Source organism: Pongo abelii, chromosome 13 (genome assembly GCF_028885655.2).
Source record: "Pongo abelii isolate AG06213 chromosome 13, NHGRI_mPonAbe1-v2.0_pri, whole genome shotgun sequence".
NCBI classification, from domain to species: Eukaryota; Metazoa; Chordata; class Mammalia; order Primates; family Hominidae; genus Pongo; species Pongo abelii.
The window spans coordinates 88,107,814-88,129,786 of record NC_071998.2 but is presented as its reverse complement, the minus strand read 5'-3'; the positions used below and the strand labels follow the sequence as shown (position 1 = coordinate 88,129,786).

At 39.1% G+C, this 21,973-nt stretch overlaps 1 protein-coding gene, 1 long non-coding RNA gene and 1 pseudogene across 2 annotated transcripts in view; 1 reads left to right on the top strand and 2 right to left on the bottom strand.

Moving 5' to 3' along the window:
* LOC129047945 (uncharacterized) overlaps positions 1–21,973 on the top strand; it is a 49,946-nt gene that overhangs the window by 13,378 nt on the left and 14,595 nt on the right. The gene's annotated exons all lie outside the window — the stretch shown is intronic.
* Positions 6,595–8,000, bottom strand: LOC100447334 (putative protein FAM220BP). Its single transcript, XM_063714124.1, is given in 2 exon segments — positions 6,595–7,586; positions 7,588–8,000. Coding segments are annotated over 2 exon segments (777 nt in total). The 5' UTR covers positions 7,755–8,000; the 3' UTR covers positions 6,595–6,976.
* LOC129047942 (small integral membrane protein 10-like protein 2A) lies at positions 6,595–8,020 on the bottom strand (annotated as a pseudogene).

The following is a 21,973-nucleotide window of genomic DNA, read 5'->3' as shown; positions in this document are numbered from 1 at the left end:
AAATTTTAAAATGTATAAAACTTTGAACTGACAATTTACGAAATAAGATATATGGCAGATCAGCACATTAAAAGATGCCCAGCATCATTAATCATCAAGGAAGTGCAGATCAAAATCGCTCCCTGACACGAGTACAGACCTACCAGAATTGCTAAAATGAAAAAGGCTAATCACTACTAATGCAATAGCAACTCTCATACACTACCGTATGGTGTAAAATGATACAACCATTTTGGAAAACTGTTTGCAAGTTTCTTAAAACATTTATACATACCCCTTCCATTTAACCACAGCATCTACAGAAATGCAAACACATGTCCACAAAAAGCCTTGCACAAAAGTGTTTACAGCAGCCCCAAACTAGAAGCAACCCAAATGTCCATCTACTGGGAAGTGCATAACCAAACTGTAGTACATGCATGCAACTGTCTTCTGCTTCCGGGCTAAGTTCTTTGCTTTTAAGGGCTTCCGGGATTAGACTGGACCCACCCAGATAATTCCAGATAATCTTACTTTTAGTCCCACAAACACCACCATCCCCTGCACCACCTCAGCCCTCCTGCTCTTCAGAGCTCAGTGCACAGGGCTCATTTCCTCTCGGATGACCTTCTCCGCTAAGTCAGTTTATACAGGGTTCCCTTCTTGTGCAGAGCTAGGCCAGCTTCCCACATGTTCCAGAGCAGACTCACTTTGAGCAGGCTGTGTGTGTGTGTGTTCCTGGCTTTCTGCTATACATTGAAGATCGTGGAGGGCAGGGACTATGTCTTTTTCTTCTTTTTGCCCTCCACTTAGCCCCTTGACTTTTTGCCCTCCACTTACTCCCTGACACAGTCCAGCTTAGTGGAGAAGCACATGGCCTGTAGAATCGGATGGAACCATGTGAGGTTTGGGACCACAAGTGGATACACAAAACAGGAATCCTCTTCAATAAGGATACCCTTGAGCCAACCGCTGGGTAAGTGAGGAAGGCATAACCACAGGGGAATCTGGGAAGGGCTCTGCAAGTGCACAGGCCCTGGGGCCCGCACGTGCTGAGTGTGAGAAAGAGCAAGAGGCCAGGATGGCTGATGAGAGTGAGGGAGGGGCCCGTGTTAGGAGGCAGTGGGGACAGATGGTGTTGACCCTTTAGCTCAGGGAAGGGCTTGGGTCCGTGTTATGAGTGAACCAGGATGCCATTGGCGGGTTTGAGTGGAGGAGTCACATGATCTGACTTTTGTTTAACAGAAGCATCTCCTGAAGCACTGAGAATAGACTGAACAGCCAAAGCATGGAAGTTAGGGCAGAGGTGACTGTATGTGCAGCAGCTTCCCCTCGTTGCCTGAATCTTCAGTATTGTTTGTGCAGGAAATGGAGGATCAAGAATCAAGATTCTTTCCCTTCATTTACCAATTGTCATAGCAATCAGTTGGTTCCCTAGCATCCTCCAAAGGAAACAAATGGGGTTCTTATTTTTTTAGAGACAGGGTCTGGCTCTGTTGCCCAGGCTGGAGTGCAGTGGCGCAATTATTGCTCACTGCAGCCTTGAAGTTTTGGGCTCAAATTATCCTCCCACCTCAGCCAAGTAGCTGGTATTACAGGCATGTGCCACTATGCCCAGCTGACTTTTTTATTTTTTGTAGAGTCAAAGTCTCACCATGTTGCCCAGTCTGGTCTCAAACTCCTGGTCTCAAGCAATCCTCCAGCCTTGACCTCCCAAAGTGCTGGGATTACAGGTGTGAGCCACCACATCCAGCCGAATGAGCTTTCTTAATATCATTATAAAGTCTTGAGTTTTTCAAATATTTGATGTGTTTCGAAACATTGCAGTTATTATCATTTTTACAGCTCAAATTATCCTATATCTGGCCAGTGAGAGCCTCTTCACGTTGGTGTCTGGACCCTTTAGACATGTGCCCAGTAGTCCTTGATGGCTTCTTGGCGTCTGTTTATAATAAGATGCTCCAGGCTCATCTGGTACATTTCCTGCCCCAGATAGAGACCTAGCCATTCTCTAAGGATCTCTAGTTCCTCTTAGATGGAAATAACATTTAGAGTCCACAATGTAGACAACAGGAGTGCTTGTTGCTACTAGATTTTTGTTTCCTAGAATATTCAGTGGATAGAGGTAGAACATATGTATTGTTAATTAAAATTTTAATTTTAAGATAATTGTAGATTCACAAACAATTTTAAGAATATTATTTACACAGATCTGCATTCCAGTTACTCAGTTTCTCCCAATAATAATATCTTGCAAAGCTGTATTGCAATATCACAACCAGGATATTAGCATTGATGTAGTCAAGATGCATTGCCTTCACTGTAAAAGCCCCCTCAAGTTTTCCTTTTCTAGCTACACCCACTTCCCTCCTGCCCCCAGGCCCTCCTTCATCTCTGACAACCACTGAATCTGTTCTCCATTTCTATAGTTTTGTCATGTCAAGAATATTATATCAACAGAATTATGCATTGTGTAGCCTTTTGGCATTGGCTTTTTTCACTCTGTAATTCTCTGAAGATTCATCCAGGATGTTGTGCATATCAATAGTGTATTCCTTTTTATTGCTGAATATTATTCTGTGCTATGGATGTACCACAGACTGTTTAATCATTCACGAACTAAAGGACATGTAGGTTGTTTCCAGTTGGGGCCACTACAGATAAACTTGCTCTAAACATTTATGTGCAGGTTTTTGTGTGAACACAAGTCTTCATTTCTCTGGGACAAATGCCCAAGGATGCAGTTGCTGAGTTGTGTGGAACTGCCAGTTTCATTTTTTTTTTAATTGCCAAACTTTTTTCCAGAGTGGCTGTACCATTTTACATTCCCATTAATAGTAAATAAGGGAAAGAGTTTCCCTTCATCCTCACTAGCATTTGGAGTTGTCACTATTTTTTATTTAACCATTGTCATATTTGTATAGTAATAGCTCATCATAATTTTAATTTTTATTTTCATAATAGCAAATGATGTTAAATGTCCTTCCTTGTGCTTATTTGACATCTGTCTGTGCTTTTTGGTGAAATGCGTGTTCATATCATTTGCCCATTTTCTGTTAGTTTATTTTACTATTGAGTTTTGAGAGTTCTTTATGTAATTTAGATACTAATCCTTTGTCTACTATATGCTTTCAAAACATTTTGTCCTAGTCAGTAGTTTGTTTTTTCATACTCTTAGCAAGATCATTCACAGAACAAAATTTTTTTCTTTAATTTTGATAGCATCCGGTTTATCAATTTTTGCTTTTATTGATGATGCTTTTGTTGTAAAGTTTAAAATATTCTTTGCCTGGCCCTAGGTCCCGAAGGGTTTTAATGTACTTTTCTAAAAGATTTGTAGTTTTACATTTAAGTCCATGGTCTATTTTGAATTAATTCATGTATGGAGTGTTAGGTTCATGTCACCATTCAACTTTGCTTATGGATATGCAAATGCTCCAGCAATATTTGTTGAAAAAACTTCCTTTCCCCACACTGAATTACTTTTATGCTTTTGTCAACAACCTGTCAGTTATATTTATGTGGGTCTGAGTTTTCCATTCTGTTTAATTTGTCTGTGTATCTTTCACTCTACCAATACCATGTGCTGTTGATTACAATAGCTACACAATAAGTCTTGTAATGGGGATAGATTGATTCTTCCAACTTGGTAATTCTTTTTCAAAAATGTTTTAGCTATTTTAGTTCCTTTGCATCTCCATGACAATTTTAAAATAATCTTGTATTCATCTACAAAAAAATTGCTGAAATTTTTATAGGAATTGTATGTATGAGTTTGGGGAGAATTAATGTCTTTGCTATTTTGAGTCTCCAAATTGAAGAACATGATGTGTCTCGTCATTTGTTTAGATCTTTGATTTCTTTCATCAGAATTTCTAATGTTTAGCATTCAAGTCTTATGAATGTTTTGTTAGAATTTGAAATGAGTATTTCCTTTTCTGAGCAATTATAAATGGTACTTATTGTATTTTTAATTTTTATATCCAAGCATTCATCACTCAAAGTACACTTGATTTTTTTGTATATTTATGTTGTATCCTGCAGCCTTGCTGAATTAACTTACTAGTTCTAGGAGTTGTTGATTTTGGTGTTTTAAAATAGATTTCTTTGGATTTTCTACATAGCCGTCATGTTATCTGCAAAAGTGAACAGTTTTATTTCTTCCTTTCCAATCAATATGCCTTTTTTAAAATGCTTTACTGAACTGGCTAAAACTTCCAGTGCTATATTGAATTAGCGTAGTAAGAGCATATATCTTTGCCTTATTCCCTTTCTTAGGAGAAAAGCATTCTTTCTTTGACCATTAAGTATAATGTTAAGTGTTGGAGTTTTTGTAAAAGCTCTTTATCAAATTGAAGAAGTTCCTCTCTATTCTTATTTTTCTCAGAGTTTTTTTGTTTTGTTTTGTTTTGTTTTTTCAGAAAGAGTCTCACTCTGTCACCCAGGCTGGAGTGCAGTGGCTCAATCTCAGCTCAATACAACCTCCACCTCCCAAGTGCAAGTGATTCTCATGCCTCAGCCTCCCAAGTAGCTGGCATGCATCACCACAACTGGCTAATTTTTTTGTATTTTTAGTAGAGATAGGGTATCGCCATGTTGGCCAGGCAGGTCTCAAACTCCTGGCCTCATGTGACCTACCCGCCTCACCGCCCAAAGTGCTAGGATTACAGGTGTGAGCCACCACACCTGGCATTTCTCAGAGTTTTTATCATGCATTTTGTCAAATGATTTTTCTGCATCAATTGATACAATTATGTGATTCTCTTCTTCGTCTTGTTAATATGGTAGATTACATTGATTTTCACATATGGAACAAGCCTTGCTTTCCAGGAATAAACCCTACTTGCTCATAGCATATAGTTCTTTTTACATATTGCTTAATTCTGTGTCTATATTTATGAGGGATATTGGTCTGTAGTTCCTGTTTTGTTTTTTCTGTTTCAACTGTCGTTGTTTTTGGTATCAAGGTAATACTAGCTTTCAAAAATGAGTTGAGAGAAGGAGAAGGTGGGATTTGGGGGGAAAAGGTTGCAGACTTTTTGACTCAGGTCATTGTGGGCTTAGTCTCTATTGAGTGGCTGGGTTACTGCAGGAAGCCACTCTCCATTCTTAGGCGCATTCTTGTCTATAAAAGGAGAAAGTTAAATGCCTCTGGAAAACCTCAGGTTTATTTTAGTGCTTAAAGTCTGTGGCTCTAAATTCAGATCCAGAACTCATGTGGCCTGGCCAGGGAGGGTCATGGAGTGCTTTCCTCACACCTTGTGTCTCTAGGCTCTGTAGACCTAGAGGTGTGGGATGTAAGAGCAGGCCCTTACCCATGGAATTTACATACAAATGGTGGAATAAGACAGGAAGTAAATAAATGTGATTATTCTGATAATGGTAAAAATAAATAAATAAGATAAATAAGTAAATAAAATCACTTGAGAAGTATTCCCTTGTATTTCTTTTTTCTCAAGAGGATATATAGAATTGGTATCTATTATTCTTTAAACTTTGGGCAGAATTTTCCAGTGAAACCATCTGAGCCTGGAGATCTTATGTTGGGCTATTTGCATTGTTTGTTTTATATTGATAAGTTGTCGTAGTTTATGCTTTTCAAGAAAGTGGTCTCTTTCATTTAAGTTGCCAAATGTACGTGTTTAGAGTTGTTTGTAGTATTCATTTATTATCCTTTCAACATCTACAAGGTCTTTAGTGATACCTTCTGTTTCATGCCTAATATTTATCATCTATAATTCTCTCCTTTTTGCTTTGCCACTCTTGCTAGATGTTTGTGAATTTTATAGATCTTTTTAAAGAACCAGCTCTTTGTTTCATTGGTTTTCTTTATTGTTTTTCTGTTTTAAATTTTATTGATTTCTGATATTATAGTCATTATTTCCTTCCTTCTTATTCTGAGTGTTTTTTTTTTCTCTCTTATTTTCTACATACTTCAAGTGGAAGCTTAAATTATTGGCTTGATAATTTTCTTATCATCTAATTTATGCATTTAGTTCTATGAATTTCCCTCTCACCCTGCTTTATACATGCCCACAAATATTGATGTGTTGCATTTTCATTGCCATTCAGTTCATTGTATTTTTTAATAAGACATATTTATTAAGCTAAACAACAAATTTTATTTTTCATTTTCCCCAAACACTAAAATAGCACATGGCATAGTAATTCAGCACACAACATAAACTGATATATGCAATCGCTAATCCCGAAAATGGTTAAGTCTCACTTTGGGAGTCTTTAAAACCTTATGCCCTTAAATGACCTTTATTAAAGTTATCAACAGACAACAAAAGGAGTCACCTGGAAAATTTTTAGGGTACAAAATACTACAATTCCTAGGATCTGGGAAACTTTTTATGTGGGAAATAACTTGATTTGCTTCTCTGTAACTGAGCTACTTTTTTCTCGAGCTCATTTTTAAGGTAACACTGCTAGGGTTCCAAGTTTGAGAAGGGATCTTCTAAAGGTAAGCTTAATATTGCAACTTTCACCACAGGGCCTCTGTCTAAATTGCATTTCAAGTGGAAGGAAAGGGGTGTAAGAAGTGAAATAGAATTTTGCTGCAGACCAAAATCATTCTACAAAACGTAGAAATCATAATAGCTTACCACAAATTCAGCAAGATTTAACGCCAAGTACAGCGGTGTAGACTTTACAAGTATCCACTTCCATTGGGTGATCAGACAAGCTGAAGGGACACACAGGATTTGGGACAGTAGCCCTTTAGACAGTGCTGGGTGTTGAAGACAGAACTTCATGGTAAAACCGTATGTTCTAATCTGATATTTATACAGGCTATGATCGTCTCCTGAAATGGTTCCCAATTCTTTATATGTCTTTTAAAGCACAATTTAACACATGCTAAAAAATTTCCTTCCGCATCAACCAGCTTTGAATTTAAACTCAACTAAGTCTGCCAGGTCGTACAAACCACACCTTAATCATTCTAAGACAACTCTTAAAATTAATCTACTTGTATTGTTCTGCTTGTACCTTAACTACGGCATAATGAATTTGCTAATCCAAAATGTTGCAGAGCCAGTAACCCCAGTGTTATCTGCAGACCATCTGAGGTGCTTTTAAGCATTTTCTTGAATTCTATTGTTTGCTTTGAAAACATGGGGTTTAAACGGTCAAGGAAAACGCGTTTTGTCTCATCATTCAGGAGCACTTCGGGACACGCGTGCAGTGTTGCAGACAGGATGGAATGCAGGCAAGAGGGTTCCAACTCAGAGCCCAGACCCTTGGGAAAAGCACTTGGTGGGTCATCCTGAAAACTTCCCATTTCCGTTAGTTTTTGATGGCATGGCAGTCGTGACACCCGAGGCTCTCCTTTGGGGCACTATCCTCTGTGGCCCTGGGTGGCCCTGGGCCCTCCTCCCAGCCAGTCCCGCCCCAGAGCTTCAACACCACTGCAGGACACCGGAGCAAAATACTCTGTTGGAGCAGGGAACAAACCCACGGCTGCGCTCGGAGTGGCTGCTGAGGCTGGATTTCTTCTTACTGATTCTTTCACATATGCAAGAACTGGGCCGCCACTGGGAAGCGAGAGGCCAGCCCTGCTCGGATCCTTTCTCATTTCCAGTGATAATGCCTCACTCTGAATTTCCATCAACCGCAGCCTTATTCATCCAGGAGGGTGCATCTGCAGGCCAAGGGCCCTCCATCGGCATTCTTTTCTTAAGGCTGTAAGACAGTTTGTCCGAGTCACCTCCTCCGGCCCACTGCACTTGTGCCAGGCAGGTGCCGAGGGGCCCTCTTCTGTCCCTCATGCTTCGTGTTCTTGGATGCCGTGGGCCTGAGATCACGCCTTTGTCAGTCCGGGAGGGCCTTCAATGGATCTCAATATAAACCTGTAGGCGGACGTTGAGCATCATGGAAGCCACGAGGTAGAGGTAGGGGAAGTTGATGCGCAGCCACCAGGCCAGATTGAAGAAGACAGCAGCTTGCGAGTCAGCCCCTTGCGTAAGACCCCACAGGAGTGGGCGGCGGCTGAGCGCTAGAGCCGGACAGCCAGGCGCGACAGAGCCGCCGCCATATGGAGACCGGCGCTCCCACAGCCCGCCCGCCCTCTCCGCGCCGCGTCGCTCCGGCCGCTGGCCTTCGCTTGGCGGGCTCAGGGAGCGAGGGAGGCGGCGGCTAGCCCGGCGGGTGAGCGGGCTGCGGGAGCAGAGTCCGCGCGTCACGCTCGGAGAAGCGCCTCCGCGAGCCGCCGCCTGGTCCCCCAGTTCACTGTATTTTTTAAATTTTCTTTGAGACTTCCTCTTGACCCATGGATTACTTAGAAGTGTGTTGTTTTGTTTCTAGTCATTTTAATATCTTCCTGTTATCCTTCTGTTATTGATTTGTCATTTGATTCCATTGTCATTACAAAACACACTCTATGATTTCACTTATTTAAAATTTGTTGAGGCTTGTTTGATAACCCAGGATATGACCTATCTTGGGATATATATTTTGTGGTCATTTGAAAAGAATGTGTATTCTGATGTTGCTAAGTGGAGTGGACCATAAATGTTGATTTGACTTTGTTGGTTGTTTCTTGAGTTGTTCTATATCTTTACTGATTTTCTGCTAGTTGTTCTATCAATCATTGAGGGAGAGGTATTGAAGTCTCCAACTATAATTGTGGACTTGTCTATTTTGTCAGTTTTTGATTCATATATTTTTCAGCTCTGTTGTTTGGCTGGCATCACCTTTAGTATTGCTATGTCTCCCTGGTGAACTGATCTTTATGTGGTTAGATACCGTCCCTCTCTATCTGCTAACTTTCTTTTCTGTGCTCTAAAATCTACTTATGTGATACTAAAGAAGCCATTTCTACTTTCTTTTGAATAATATTTGCAAAACATGTATCTACCATCCTTTAATTTTTCATTTTAACCTGCTAATATTGTTATATTTGAGATGATTTTCTTATAGACTTCATACAGTTGTGTCATGTCTCTCAATCCACTCTGCCAATCTCCATCTTTTTTTTTTTTTTTTTTTAGACAGGGTCTCACTCTGTTGCCCAGGCTGGAGTGCAGTGATGCCATCTCAGATCACTGCAACCCCTGCCTTCCAGGTTCAAGCAATTCTCGTGCCTCAGCCTCCCGAGTAGCTGGGACTACAGGCATAGGCCACCATGCCTGGGTAATTTTTATATTTTTGGTAGAGACAGGGTTTCACCATGTTGGCCAGGCTGGTCTTGAACTTTTGACCTTAAGTGATCCGCTTGTCTCAGCCTCCCAAAGTGCTGGGATTACGGGGCAATCTCCATCTTTCGATCAATGCATTTAGACTATTTACATTTAGTGTAATAATTGATGTATTGTGGTTCATGTCAGACATTTTATTTTGGGTTTTGTTCGTTCTTTCTCTGGTTTCTCTATTTTACATTTTCTTCCTTCCTATGGATTACTCAAACTTTTGTTTAGAATTTCATTTTCATTTATCTGTTGTGTTTTTTAGGTATCTGTTTGAATATCTAGTTTAGTGGCTGTTTTAGATATTACGTTATAAACATAACATCACAATCTACCAGGGTTGACATTTTACCACTTCAAGTGAAGTATAAAAGCCTTATGTCCCCTTGTGTTTCTTTGCCCTCTCCATATTCCTTTGCCCCACCTTCATTTAAGATGATATAATTGTCTTAAATATTTTCTCTATCTACTTTTAGAACCATATCTACCAGTTTTCTACTTTTTGCTTAAACTGTCAACATAATTTAGAAAACTCAAGAGAAGCCTACAATGATTACCTACAGTTTGCTCACCTTGTTCTTTCTTCCTTCTTGATGTTCAAACTTCCTGCTTTTACCATTTTATTTTTGTTTAGAGAATTTCCTTTAGCTATCTCATTAAGTGATTTCTGCAGGTGACAAATTCTCCTAATTTTCCTTCACCCTGGGATATTTTTCCCATGTATAGGGTTCTGGGTTGACAGGTATTTTCTTTCAGGACTTAAAACATATTTTGCACACCCGTTTGACCTCCATAGTTTCTAGTGAAAATCATGTTGCCGAGCAAATTGTTTTCCCTTTGTAGATAAAGTGTCGTTTCTTTCTGACTGAGTTTACAGACTTTGTTTTTAGTTTCTAGAAGTTGAATTATGGATGTGTCTTGACATGGATTTGGGGGATTTATCCTGTTGGAATTCACTTAGCTCACTGAATTTGTGGGTTTATGTCTCTTGCCAAATCAAATTTGGGAGATTTTTGGTTATTATTTCTTCAAGTACTTATTTTGCCGTGTCCTCCTTCTATTCTCCTTCTGGGACAACAGTGTCTTAAATGTTAGATCCTTTGTTAGTCCTACAGGTTCCTGACACTCTGTTCATTTTTTATTTCCAGTCCACTTTCTCTCTGGTCTTCAGTTGGGGTAATTTCTATTGTTCTATCTTGAAGTTCACTGATTTATTTTCTCTATCCCTTCCATTCTGCTGTTGAGCCCACATGCTGAGGTTTATATTGTTATTTATATTATTATTTTTCCGTTCTCAATCTCTTCTTTGTATCTTCTCTTTCTTTGCAAGCAAGTTTATTGCTTGTTGGAGGCATTTTTTTTTTTTTTTGAGATGGAGTCTCATTCTGTCACCCAGGCTGGAGTGCAGTGGCACGATCTCAGCTCACTGCAACCTCCGCCTCCTGAGTTCAAGAGATTCTCCTCCCTCAGCCTCCCGAGTAGCTGAGACTACAGGCGCATGCCACTATGCCCAGCTAATTTTTATACTTTTAGTAGAGACAGGGTTTCGCCATGTTGGCCAGGCTGGTCTCGAACTCCTGACCTCAGCTGATCCACCCCCCCAGGCCTCCTAAAGTGCTGGGTTTACAGGCCTGAGCCACCACACCCGGCCATTGCAGGCATTTTTATCATGACTGCTTTAAAACATCTATCAAATCACTTGAATTTCTTTGTCATCTTCGTGTTCATATCTATTCATTATCTTTTTTAAAAACACCTATTAACAGACTTCATTTCCTAAAGCAATTATATGTTCAAAGCAAAAATGAGCCCAAAGTACTGAGAGGTCCTATGTATCCTCTACTCCTTCCCCACATGCGCAGCCTCCCCGACTGTCAACCTCCTATATTAAAGTGTTACAGTGGTTCCCATCAATGCCCCTACACTAACACATCATTATGACCCAGAGTCCATAGTTTACATTAGTGTTCACACTTGACATTGCATATTCTGTAAATCTGGACAAATATAATAATGACATGCATCCACCGTAACAGTATCATACAGAATTGTTTATTGACCCCCAAAACCCTTAGTTCTCCACCTGTTCATCCCTCACTCTCCCTAACTCCTGGCAATCACTGATCTTTTTACTGTTTACATAGCTTTGCCTCTTCTATAATGTGTAATTGGAATCATGCAGTATGTCACCTTTCAGATTGGTTTTTTTTCACTTAGTGATATGCATCCCAGCTTCCTGTTTCGCAGCCAGGCACAGTGACTCAATGCTGTCATCCCAGCACTTTGGGAGGCTGAGGAGGGCATATGGCTTGAGCCCAGGAGGTTGAGGCCAGCCTGGGCAACATGGCAAAACTCTGTCTCTACAAAAAATACCAAAATAAAAAAAAGTTTCTCCATGTCTCTTCATGGAGAGAGGGTCTCACTCTGTCACCCAGGCTGGAGTGCGGTTCTACCATCATAACTCACTGTAACCTCAAACTCCTGGCCTCGAGCAATTCTCTCACCTCAGCCGCCTAAGTAGCTGGGACTATAGGTATGCACCACTACACCCAACTCTTTTTTTTTTAATTATTTATTTTTTTGTAGAGACGAGGTCTGGCTCTGTTGCCAGACTAGTCTCTAACTTCTGGCCTCAAGCTATCCTCCTGCCTCAGCCTCATTTCTTTTTAGTGCTGAATATTCCATTGTCTGTATGTACCATAGTTTATTTATTCATTCATCTACTGAAGGACATCTTAGTTGCTCCTGAGCTTTAGCACTTAATGAATAAAGCTGCTATAAGCATTTGTGTTTAGGTCTTTGTGTGGACATAAGTTTTGAACTCATTTGGGAGTTATTTTTAATAGATACAAAGTCTCAGCTTTGCAAGATGAAAAGAGTTGTGAGGATGGACAGTGGTAATGGTAACAGAGCAATATAAATGTCTAATACCACTGAACTGCATTCTTCGGTGTATTTTACTGCAATTTTTAAAAACTAAACAGCATGACCCTTATACAAAAATGTACCACCTCACTTTCTCAGTAAAATTATTTTAGCAAAGTTCCAGTGGTAACAGAAATCAAAATCTTAAAAATATGTATATTCTTTGAATCAGTAATTCCATTTCTAGATATGTATTCTAGAAAATCTGGCAAGGGAATAATATTGTAAATACACACATTTGGCATGATTTTTTTCAAACAATGACAAGTGGAAAACCACCTCAATGTTTCAGAATAGGGGATTGGTTAAATATCACTCTGATTATCAACACAATTAGCTATTTACAATTATGATCTAGATGGAGAATTGTAACATGAAATTTTGTTCCAGTATTTTGTTTTGTTGAAAAAAGCAGATCACAAAACTGTGTGTGTGTGTGTGTGTGTGTGTGTGTAATGCTTTTCAAGTAATTAATCTAGAGAATTATCTGACAAGCATCCAGAGATCATGTTAAAACTTTACGCAGATGAAGCTTGGGGAACCTGTCTAACATTTTATTCGCACAGAAAACATCTCTGAGTGCTCATTCTGGGCCAGGCCTTTTATGTATACAGCTCATTTAGTCCTCATAGCAGCCCTTCATGGTGGACACTTTCATTATTTTATTTTTCCTTTTTATACTGTGCTAAAATATACATAACATAAAATTTGTCATTTTTACCATTTTTAATTGTGCAATTCGGTGACATTAATTACAGTAACAATGCTGTGCTACCATCATCACTGTCCTGATCCAAGCTGAAATTCTGTATCCATTAAACAACTGCCAGTTCCTCCTTCCTCAGCCCCTAGTAACCTCTATCTCCTTTTACTCATGAATTTACTAATTCTAGCTCCTTCACAGAATGGTATCATGCAGTATTTGTCTTTTCGTGTTGGGCTTATTTCATGTAGCATATAATGCTTTCAGTTTCACCAATATTGTGGCAAATGTCAGAACTCTTTCCCTTCTCATTGTTGAATAATATTCCATCCTATGTGATGCCACATCTTCTTTATCCATTCATTTGTTTGTGGACACTTGGGTGGTTTCCATCTTTTAGCTATTGTGAGTAATGCTGCAATGAACATTGGCATGTAAGTATCTGCTTTAGTACCTGCTTTCAGTTCATTGTATATATACCTAGAAGTGGAGGTGCTGATAATTCTATATTATAATATCATAGAATAATTCTATGTTTGATAGATATGACAAGTCTATGTTTAACTTTTTAAGGAACCACCAAACTGTTTTCCACAATGGCTGTCTCATTTTAGTGTCTCCCAGCAGCAATGCCCAATGGTTCTAATTTCTCCACATCCTCATTGACACTTGTCATTATCTGTTTTTTTCGTAGTAGTCATCCTAATGGTTGTGAAGTGCTATCTCATTGTGGGTTTGAATTGCATTTTCCTAATTATGGATGACGTTGAGTACCTTTGCATGTGCTCATTGGCCTTTTGTTTATCTTCTTTGGAGAAATAGTTTTACTCATTTTTTAATTGAGTTTTTTGGTTGTTGATGAGTTACAGGAGTTCTTGATCTATTCTGGATATTAATCCCTTATCAGATTTATGATTTGCAAGACTTTTCTCCAATTCCATAAGTTCCCTTTTCACTCTGTTGAGTGTGTCCCTTGATGCACATAGTTTTGTGCTTTTTGTTTGCACATAGTTCTTTTGTTGTGCGTGCTCTTAGTGTTTAGTGGAGGTTCATACCCTCTTATTTTTTCTGCATTTGTGGTGTTTGAAAAATTTTATACAAAAACTATTAAAAAAATAGTCAAAATGATTGTGATTGTATCCAGCCTCTATCATTTTACATTCCATGTGATTTTCAGGAATAGTCTTAAGCACCCTGAGTTTCATTTCCTTCACCCTTAAAGGGGATTATATCTACTTCATTGGGTGTATGAGAATTGATATCCTATTATGTATAAAATGCTGAAAACAATTCCTGGTACTGAACAAAATTTGCAAACTAATATATCATTGTTATCATCAACAATAACAAAAAATAATAGCAACATAATATACTATTATAGCTCATTACACCATGTCCCTATTTTGTGTGTTGTCTATTATTTTCATCAAAATAGAATTATCAAGTTATTTTAAGTCATTATTTATGCTTCTGATTATTTCTTGGAATATTAAAAAACAATTTGGGAGATTGTCTTAGTCCATTTCTACTGCCAAAACAAAATACCACAGACCGGGCAATTTATAAACAATAGAAATTGATTTCTCATGGTTCTAAAGGCTGGGACGTCCAAGATCAGGGTACCAGCAGGATTGATGTCTGCTGAGGGCTGCTCTCTGCTTCCAAGATGGTGCCTTGTTGCTGCATCCTCCAGAGGAGTGTAACACTGTGTCCTCTCATGGTGGACGGGATGGAACGGGACAAACTCACTCTTTCAAATCTTTTTATAAAGGCCCTAAACCCATCCATGAGGGCTCCACCCTCGTGACTTAATCACCTCCTGAAGGCCCAACTGCTTAATTCTATCACATTGGCAATTACATTTTAATACTTGAATTTGGGGGATCGGTGGGTATAAAACAGTTTAAGAATATTGAAGCCTGTAGCCAAGTTGCATTCCACAACAAGTGAATCACCAATAGTAAAAGAAAAAAGTATAATTATATTGCTATATTTTTACACCAGCAGATTTGTAAATTAAAATGTTACCTCACCAATTTGATAGGCATAAAGTATTAAAAAATGTTCTCATTTCAACATGAAGTTGCAAGTAATTTCATATATTCCTCATTTTTTCTTTCTGTGCATTCTGTCTTTAGCCATTGATTTATAAATAGTCCATGTAATAATTTAACCTTGTATTTCTCATATGTTTTAAAATATTTTTCTAGTTTATCTATTCTTTTTAATTATGCTGTGCTCTGCATGAAGAATTTCTAATTATTTTAATTTAATCCATTTAATTTTTCTTTTTTTTTTTTAATTTGAGAGAGTCTTACTCTGCTTCCCAGACTGGAGTGCAGTGGCATGATCTCAGCTCACTGCAAACTCTGCCTCCCAGGTTCAAGTGATTCTCCTGCCTCAACCTCCAGAGTAGCTGGGATTACAGATGTTCACCACCACGCCTGGTTAATTTTTGTATATTTAGTGGAGATGAGGTTTCACCATGTTGGTCAGGCTGGTCTCTAACTCCTGGCCTCAAGTGATCCGCCGGACTCAGCCTCCCAAAGTGCTGGGATTATAGGCGTGAGCCACCACGCCTGGCCTCTTTGTTTTCTTTTTTGATTTGCTTAAGAAATCCTAAGACCTCTCAAAAAACATGAAATTTCTATTATAACATAATTAATTGTCTAGCTGTTAAGAACTTATTTTGTTTGTATGTAAAAATTGTCAAACAACTTTATAGCCTCCAAATAATTACCTGGTTTCCACAACACCATTCAGTAAATTATTCTAAATTTTCCACCAAATTTATAGCATAAAATTATCAGGTACTTTATTTTTATTTATAATATAATTATTTTCTTTTCTCTGTGTTCTATTTCTTTTAGTTATCAGGTTATTTCTATGCTCGTAACAATTATCTTTTTTTATTACTACATGAAATGCATTGCATGTACAAAAGTTCATGAATGAACTTTTCATCTTTTCATGATGAACTTTTCCAACATCACTTATTGATTATACTTTCCTATTTATTACTCCAAATTAATTTCAGAATATCTGTTTTTATAACATATTAGTTCCTTGAATACAATTCTATCAATAAATTGAATTTGTAACATTTGGCAGCTTTTCAATACTTAATCTTTTTTCCATCACCCTCATATATTTTTCTAGGGTTTTAAAGTTTTCTTTATATCATTTCCTAAGTTCATGGGTTCTTTTATCTGGTTTATTTGTACTTCTCTCTGTTACTAAAACATCATAGTTGCATTTCTATTTGGGTAGAATCCTTCCTCTGAATATTCCCTAATCATTAGCATGAACACTTTTTGCCTACTTCTTTGTTCCTAAGTTATGGGAGTGCCTGTTGTGCTTTGACCTTTGAAGGAGCATTTTATTTATTTTTATTTTTTATTGTTTTTTATTTTTTTGAGACGGAGTCTTGCTCTATTGCCCAGGCTGGAGTTCAGTGGCTCAATCTCGGCTCACTGCAGCCTCCACCTTCCGGGTTCAAGCGATTCTCCTGCCTTAACCTCCTGACTAGCTGGGATTACAAGCATGTGCCACCACGCTTGGCTAATTTTTGTATTCTTAGTAGAGACGGGGTTTCACCATGTTGGCCAGGCTGGTCTCGAACTACTGGCGTCAAGTGATCCACCTGCCTCGGCCTCCCAAAGTGCTAGGATTACAGGCATGAGCCACCACGCCCGGCCTGAAGGAGCATTTTAAATGTCAGTGAAGTTCTCTGAATTGGGGAGAATGAAAACACACAGAGGCTTGGGATGAAAGCAGGCATGATGGGGAAGCAGAGAGGCTTTCCCCTAGTGTGTTTCTCTTCCCTGTGGGGAGTGATGAAAACAAGAGAGACATGAGGGGTGGGAACTGCAAGACTCTTCACTGCTAGGTTTGCCACAAACGGCTGCAGAAACTTTCCTCATCATCCATAAATTTCAGTTTTTTCATTTGTAAATGTTAATGCTGGGAACAGATCATCTCTTAGGTTCCATTTAGAGCCCACAGAGCCCAATGGTGAAGGGCCTGGTCCCAGGAGGCATGCTGAGCAGAGGCTGATCCTGTGCTGAGCAGAGGCTGATACTGTGCCTTTCAGGTTACTCCAGGCAGGCCAGTGGGAAAACTTCAGTTCATTGACAGGGCCTTAATTGTTGGGACCTTGTCAGACACCGCTTTGCAGACAGTGTCACTGAGACTGCGGCTGTGATGATAATCACAGCTGGCGTGGGGAGGTCTTTTCCAGGATCCTTCCCTATATCTGGGGACCTTCTCTGTCATTCCCCTCTAGGACCCTGCTCTCAAAGGCTCCGTGTGTGTGAGGAGGTGGCTGCAGAACAGCAGAGTCCCCTTTGGTAAGAGCCTCACCTTTCCAAGTTTCTGTGCATGAGGAATGCACAAAACAGGGACGTGTTCCAGTGAGTTATAACGGTGTATTAAGTTACTGTTATTCTGTGGTTGTTGAGGATCTTGATGGTATATTAGCTAACATGTCTTAGCCAGACACGCTTTTTGGCATTTTCTGTATAGTACTGTATCAATTCTCACACATCTATTACGGTAGCTGTAATTATAGTCCCCCTCTTAAAGATAAAGAAAATCAAATTCTGATTCAGAATATTGCTTGAAGTCCACAGTGGGTAAGTAACAGAGCCTGGTTATAATCCTAGTGAATTTGAGTAGTTTTAAATAAACACCTAATTATGGAAGTTTTTTTCTGGCATCCATGGTTTCTGATGTCATGGGAATTGTCCTCATTTCGGGAATAGAGCATTTCTCTCTGGTTTTTTCGAGTTTTCGGAAATCTGGTCATGGTGTATCTGGACTTGGATTCATTTGGACATGACCTCTTAGTGGTTATCTTATCTCCTTGAATTTATGTATTTCACCATGTTTGTGACGTTTTTTGCCACTATTTGTTCAAAAATGTTTTCAGTCCTGTACTTTTTTTTTTTTTTTTTTTTTTTTTTGAGATGGAGTTTTCCTCTGTCACCCAGGTTGGAGTGCAGTGGCATGATCTCGGCTCACTGCAACCTCCGCCTCCCGGGATCAAGCGATTCTCCTGCCTCAGCCTCCTAAGTAGCTGGGATTACAGGCACCTGCCACCATGCCCGGCTAATTTTTGTATTTTAGTAGAGTCGGGGTTTCACCCTGTTGGCCAGGCTGGTCTCAAACTCCTGACCTCAAGCGATCCACCTGCCTCGGCCTCCCAAAGTGCTGGGATTACAGGCATGAGCCACCACACCCGGCAGGTACTCCTTTCTTTTCTCCATCTGGGAGCCAATCATTTGAAAGTTAGACCTTTTGTTATTTTCCCACAGGTCTCTGAGGCTGTATTCACTTTTCTCCATTGTGTTTTGTCTCCTCTATTCTAACAGGACAATTTCTATTAAACTTGTCTTCAAGATCCCTGATCTTTCCTCTGTCATCTCCATTCTCTTGAGTCTGTCCAGTTCAATTTATTTCTATTTTTTTTTCACTTCTAAAATTTTCGTTTAGTTCTTCCTGGTGTCTTTCATTTCTTTGCCGTGAATTCATATTTTTCACGTGTTCTAAGTATGCCTGTAATTACTTGTTGGAGCACTGTTGTGATAGCTACTTTAAAATCCTCATCACATAATACCAACATCTGTCTCATCTCAATGTTGGTGCCTGAAGATTGTATTTTCTTGTGCAAGTTTATTGTTTTATAGTCCTCGGTATAATGAATAACTTTGGACTGTATCCTGAATGTGCTGAGTATTATTATACATCATGAGACTGGATACGCTTCACACCTGTTATTTCAACAGAGAGTCCTTAGAAAGTCCTCAGACAACAACAACAGAGAGTGCTTAGGTTCATAATACAGCTCAGTGCGCTTTTTGGGCTGTGGTTCAGCTCTCCCTTGATCTTTAAATGCTTTGCAGTGATGCTTAGGCTTTCCCCGCTTGCCTGCTTCCCAGAGCCTCATCTCACACCTGTGTGAGTTCAGACCAGTGCTAAACTCTCACACATTCTGCTGTGTTGTTTCTGGTCCCTTTCAGGCACAGACTGCTCAGATTTCCGCCCAGAAATTCACGCACACATCGTGAAATTGTCCTCGGTTTTCAGGAGTCAGCTCAAATATTACCCACTCAGAGAGGTTTTCCCCGGGCCCTTGTCTAAAGTTGATTCTTCTAGTCCTTTCTATTGCTTCATATAATATTTTCATATTTATCCCAACTTTATTCTATGTTTCCTTACTTGTTACTAGTCTATCTTTTCACTCCCCCCTAATAAAATATTAACTACGTAGAGATAGGGATTTTTTAAACTAATTATTCAGGACCTAACACAATGCTGGACAAATATGCACATATTTCAAGAAATTTGTACAATATCTGCACTACAGTAACTGCTCTGTATACATTACCTTGTTCAGCGCAGTTTTTCTGATGCTAAGTATATAATTTTAAATTTTCATTTTAACTTTCTTTTCTCAGAAGAAAATTTATTCATATTAACTAAATATTTAAAATCACTCTTGATGGATATATAATATTCTATTACAACTAATATTCTACTGATACAATGAGTAAGCCCTTGAACCCTGGATTTATTGAGCAAATATTTAATAGGCTTTAAGTCTAGCTGGGACTATTGTAGGTAATTAAAGACACAAGACTCCTTTCTTTGCTGGGTGCAGTGGCTCATGCTGCAATCCCAGCACTTTGGGAGGCCGAGGCAGGTGGATCACTTGAGGTCAGGAGTTCAAGACCAGCCTAGCTAACATGGAGAAACCCCATCTCTACTAAAAATACAAAAAAATTAGCTGGGTGTGGTGGCGAGCACTTATAATCCCAGCTACTGTGGAGGCTGAGGCAGGAGAATCACTTGAACCCAGGAAGAGGAGGCTGCAATGAGCCAAGATCGTGCCACTGCACTCCAGCCTGGGCAAGAGGGAAACTCTATCTCAAAAAAAAGAAAAGAAAGAAAAGAAAAGACTCCTTTCTTCAAATAGCTTACATTGTAATTGAGGGAAGGAGTTAATAAGTAAACAAATTAATAAATAGATTAACAAGATAATCCAGCGCATAACAATTGATGTGGGAAATTAGAGTAAGGATATGGAGAGTGACTAGGGAGGCGGATTATTGGGTACTTGAGACAAAGATGAGTTTCAGGACAGAAAAACCAGACATGTCAGAAGTCCAGCAAAGGACATTTCAGAAACTAGTCTCTGAGCAGCACATGTTCTTTTGTTCAAGAGAGGGTAGGAAGCACAGTGTCGCTAGAGTGCAGGAGCAGAACAGAGGAAGGAGAGGGGTGGTGTGGCCAGGCTTTGTTGTGGTCAAGGAATCTCTTGTATTCTAACTGAAATTGGAAGCCCTTGGTGACATTTGATGCATGTCACTGTACTCCATTTTTATTGCTGTGTAGTATTCTGTTGTATGAATATCCCAATATGCATATACCTGTTCTAGATTTGATAGGCATTTGATAATTCTGGGGTTTGGGCTATTGTGAATAACTCTACTGTGAACATTATTATTCATGACTCTTGGACATAAGTACCCACTTCCTTTCAGTGTATGCCTAAGAGTGATTTGCTAGGTCATAAGATGTGCCCGTATGTGTGTATATTTGTGTGTGTGTTTATCTTTAGTAGGAACTGCCAAAATATTTTAGAAGTCACTCAAACAATTTATCCTTTTACCAAAAATGTAAGACAGTTCCAGTTGATCTAAATTCTTGCCAAACTCAGTACTTTAGGCATTTTAAATTTTAGCCATTATGGTAGGTGTATAGTGGCATTATTGTTTTATTTACATTTATCAGGTGACTAATGATGTTGAGGACTTTTTTATATGATTAGTATGCATGCAGATATCCTCTTTTGTGAAATAGATTTTCAAGTATTTTGTCTATTTTTATTTGGGTATCTGTCTTTTTAAATTGATTTCTAGGAGTTCTTTATATATTTTGGATATTAGTATCATCGAATATATGTATTACGCATATCTTCTCTCAGTTTCTGGATTCCTTTTACAAAAGATAATTATAGTAAAATCTGCATACTGTGAAAAGCAAGTTTGTAATGTACACTCCAGTGTGTTTTGATAAATGTTTACATCCATTCAAAATATAGAAAAATTCCATTACTACAGAAATTTCCTTTGTGTCCCTGTCAGTCACTATGCAAAAAATCATACTGCTGTTGCGATTTCTATGACCGTGTATTTGTTTGGCTGTTCTTGAACTTTAGATATAAATGAAGTCATACACAGTATGTACTTGAGTATGTCTGGCTTATTTTATTTGGCATAGTATTTCTGGTAGTCAGTCATGCTATTGCATGTATCACGTGTTTTTTGTTTTTTGTTTGGTCACCTGCATGTAAACTAAATGTATTCTTTTATTGGTGGGTAGGATTCCATTGTAGAAATATGCCACAGTCACTTTATTCATTATCCCTTGATGGATTTATGGTTTATTTCCAGTTTTGCTTATTACTAAGAGCAACTATAAATATTCTAGAACAAGAATTTTTATGATTATTTTTTCATTTTGCTGTGAGGAATTACCTAAAGTGGAATTGCTCTATTATGAATTAAGTGTGTGTTAAAGAAACTGTGAAAAGTTTTCTAAGTGGCTGTGTGACCCTCCTCCGGGCAGGACTTTAGAGTTCCAGTTGTTCCACATCGTCTCCAGCATGCTCAGGCCTTCATCTCAGCCTTTCTAGTGGGTGTGTGATACTTTCTCATTGCACTGGGGACTTTGACTGCATTTTTTGCTGTTTGACTCCTGACAGCCTCACCCTTCCCTCTTCCCCCATGCCCCACATGTGGGCATACAAGAAATGCTGCTACTCCTTTCCTTTGGTGCCCATGGAAAGGAGATTCAGCCCACGCAAGTCCTTGCCCTCATGTGAGGCCTCTCACCCCAGACCACCCCTAACCACAATAAAATCCTGGGGCAGTCTCTTTTTCTTTCTCTTTCAAGTCATTTTGGATCTGCTCGAGAGGCCTGCCCTGGGCTTCCCAGAGAATTCAATTATGTCAGCAGTGAACCTTTTCATATCTCTTGGTGTGTGTGGCATCGTCAGTCTCAACATCTGGGCCAAGTTTTGAGTGGAGGTCCCTCCTGCTTTTTCGGGGTGACCATGGCACTCACTGTGGTTTAATATGTTTCCCTGATGATTGGTACCATTGGGCACTTT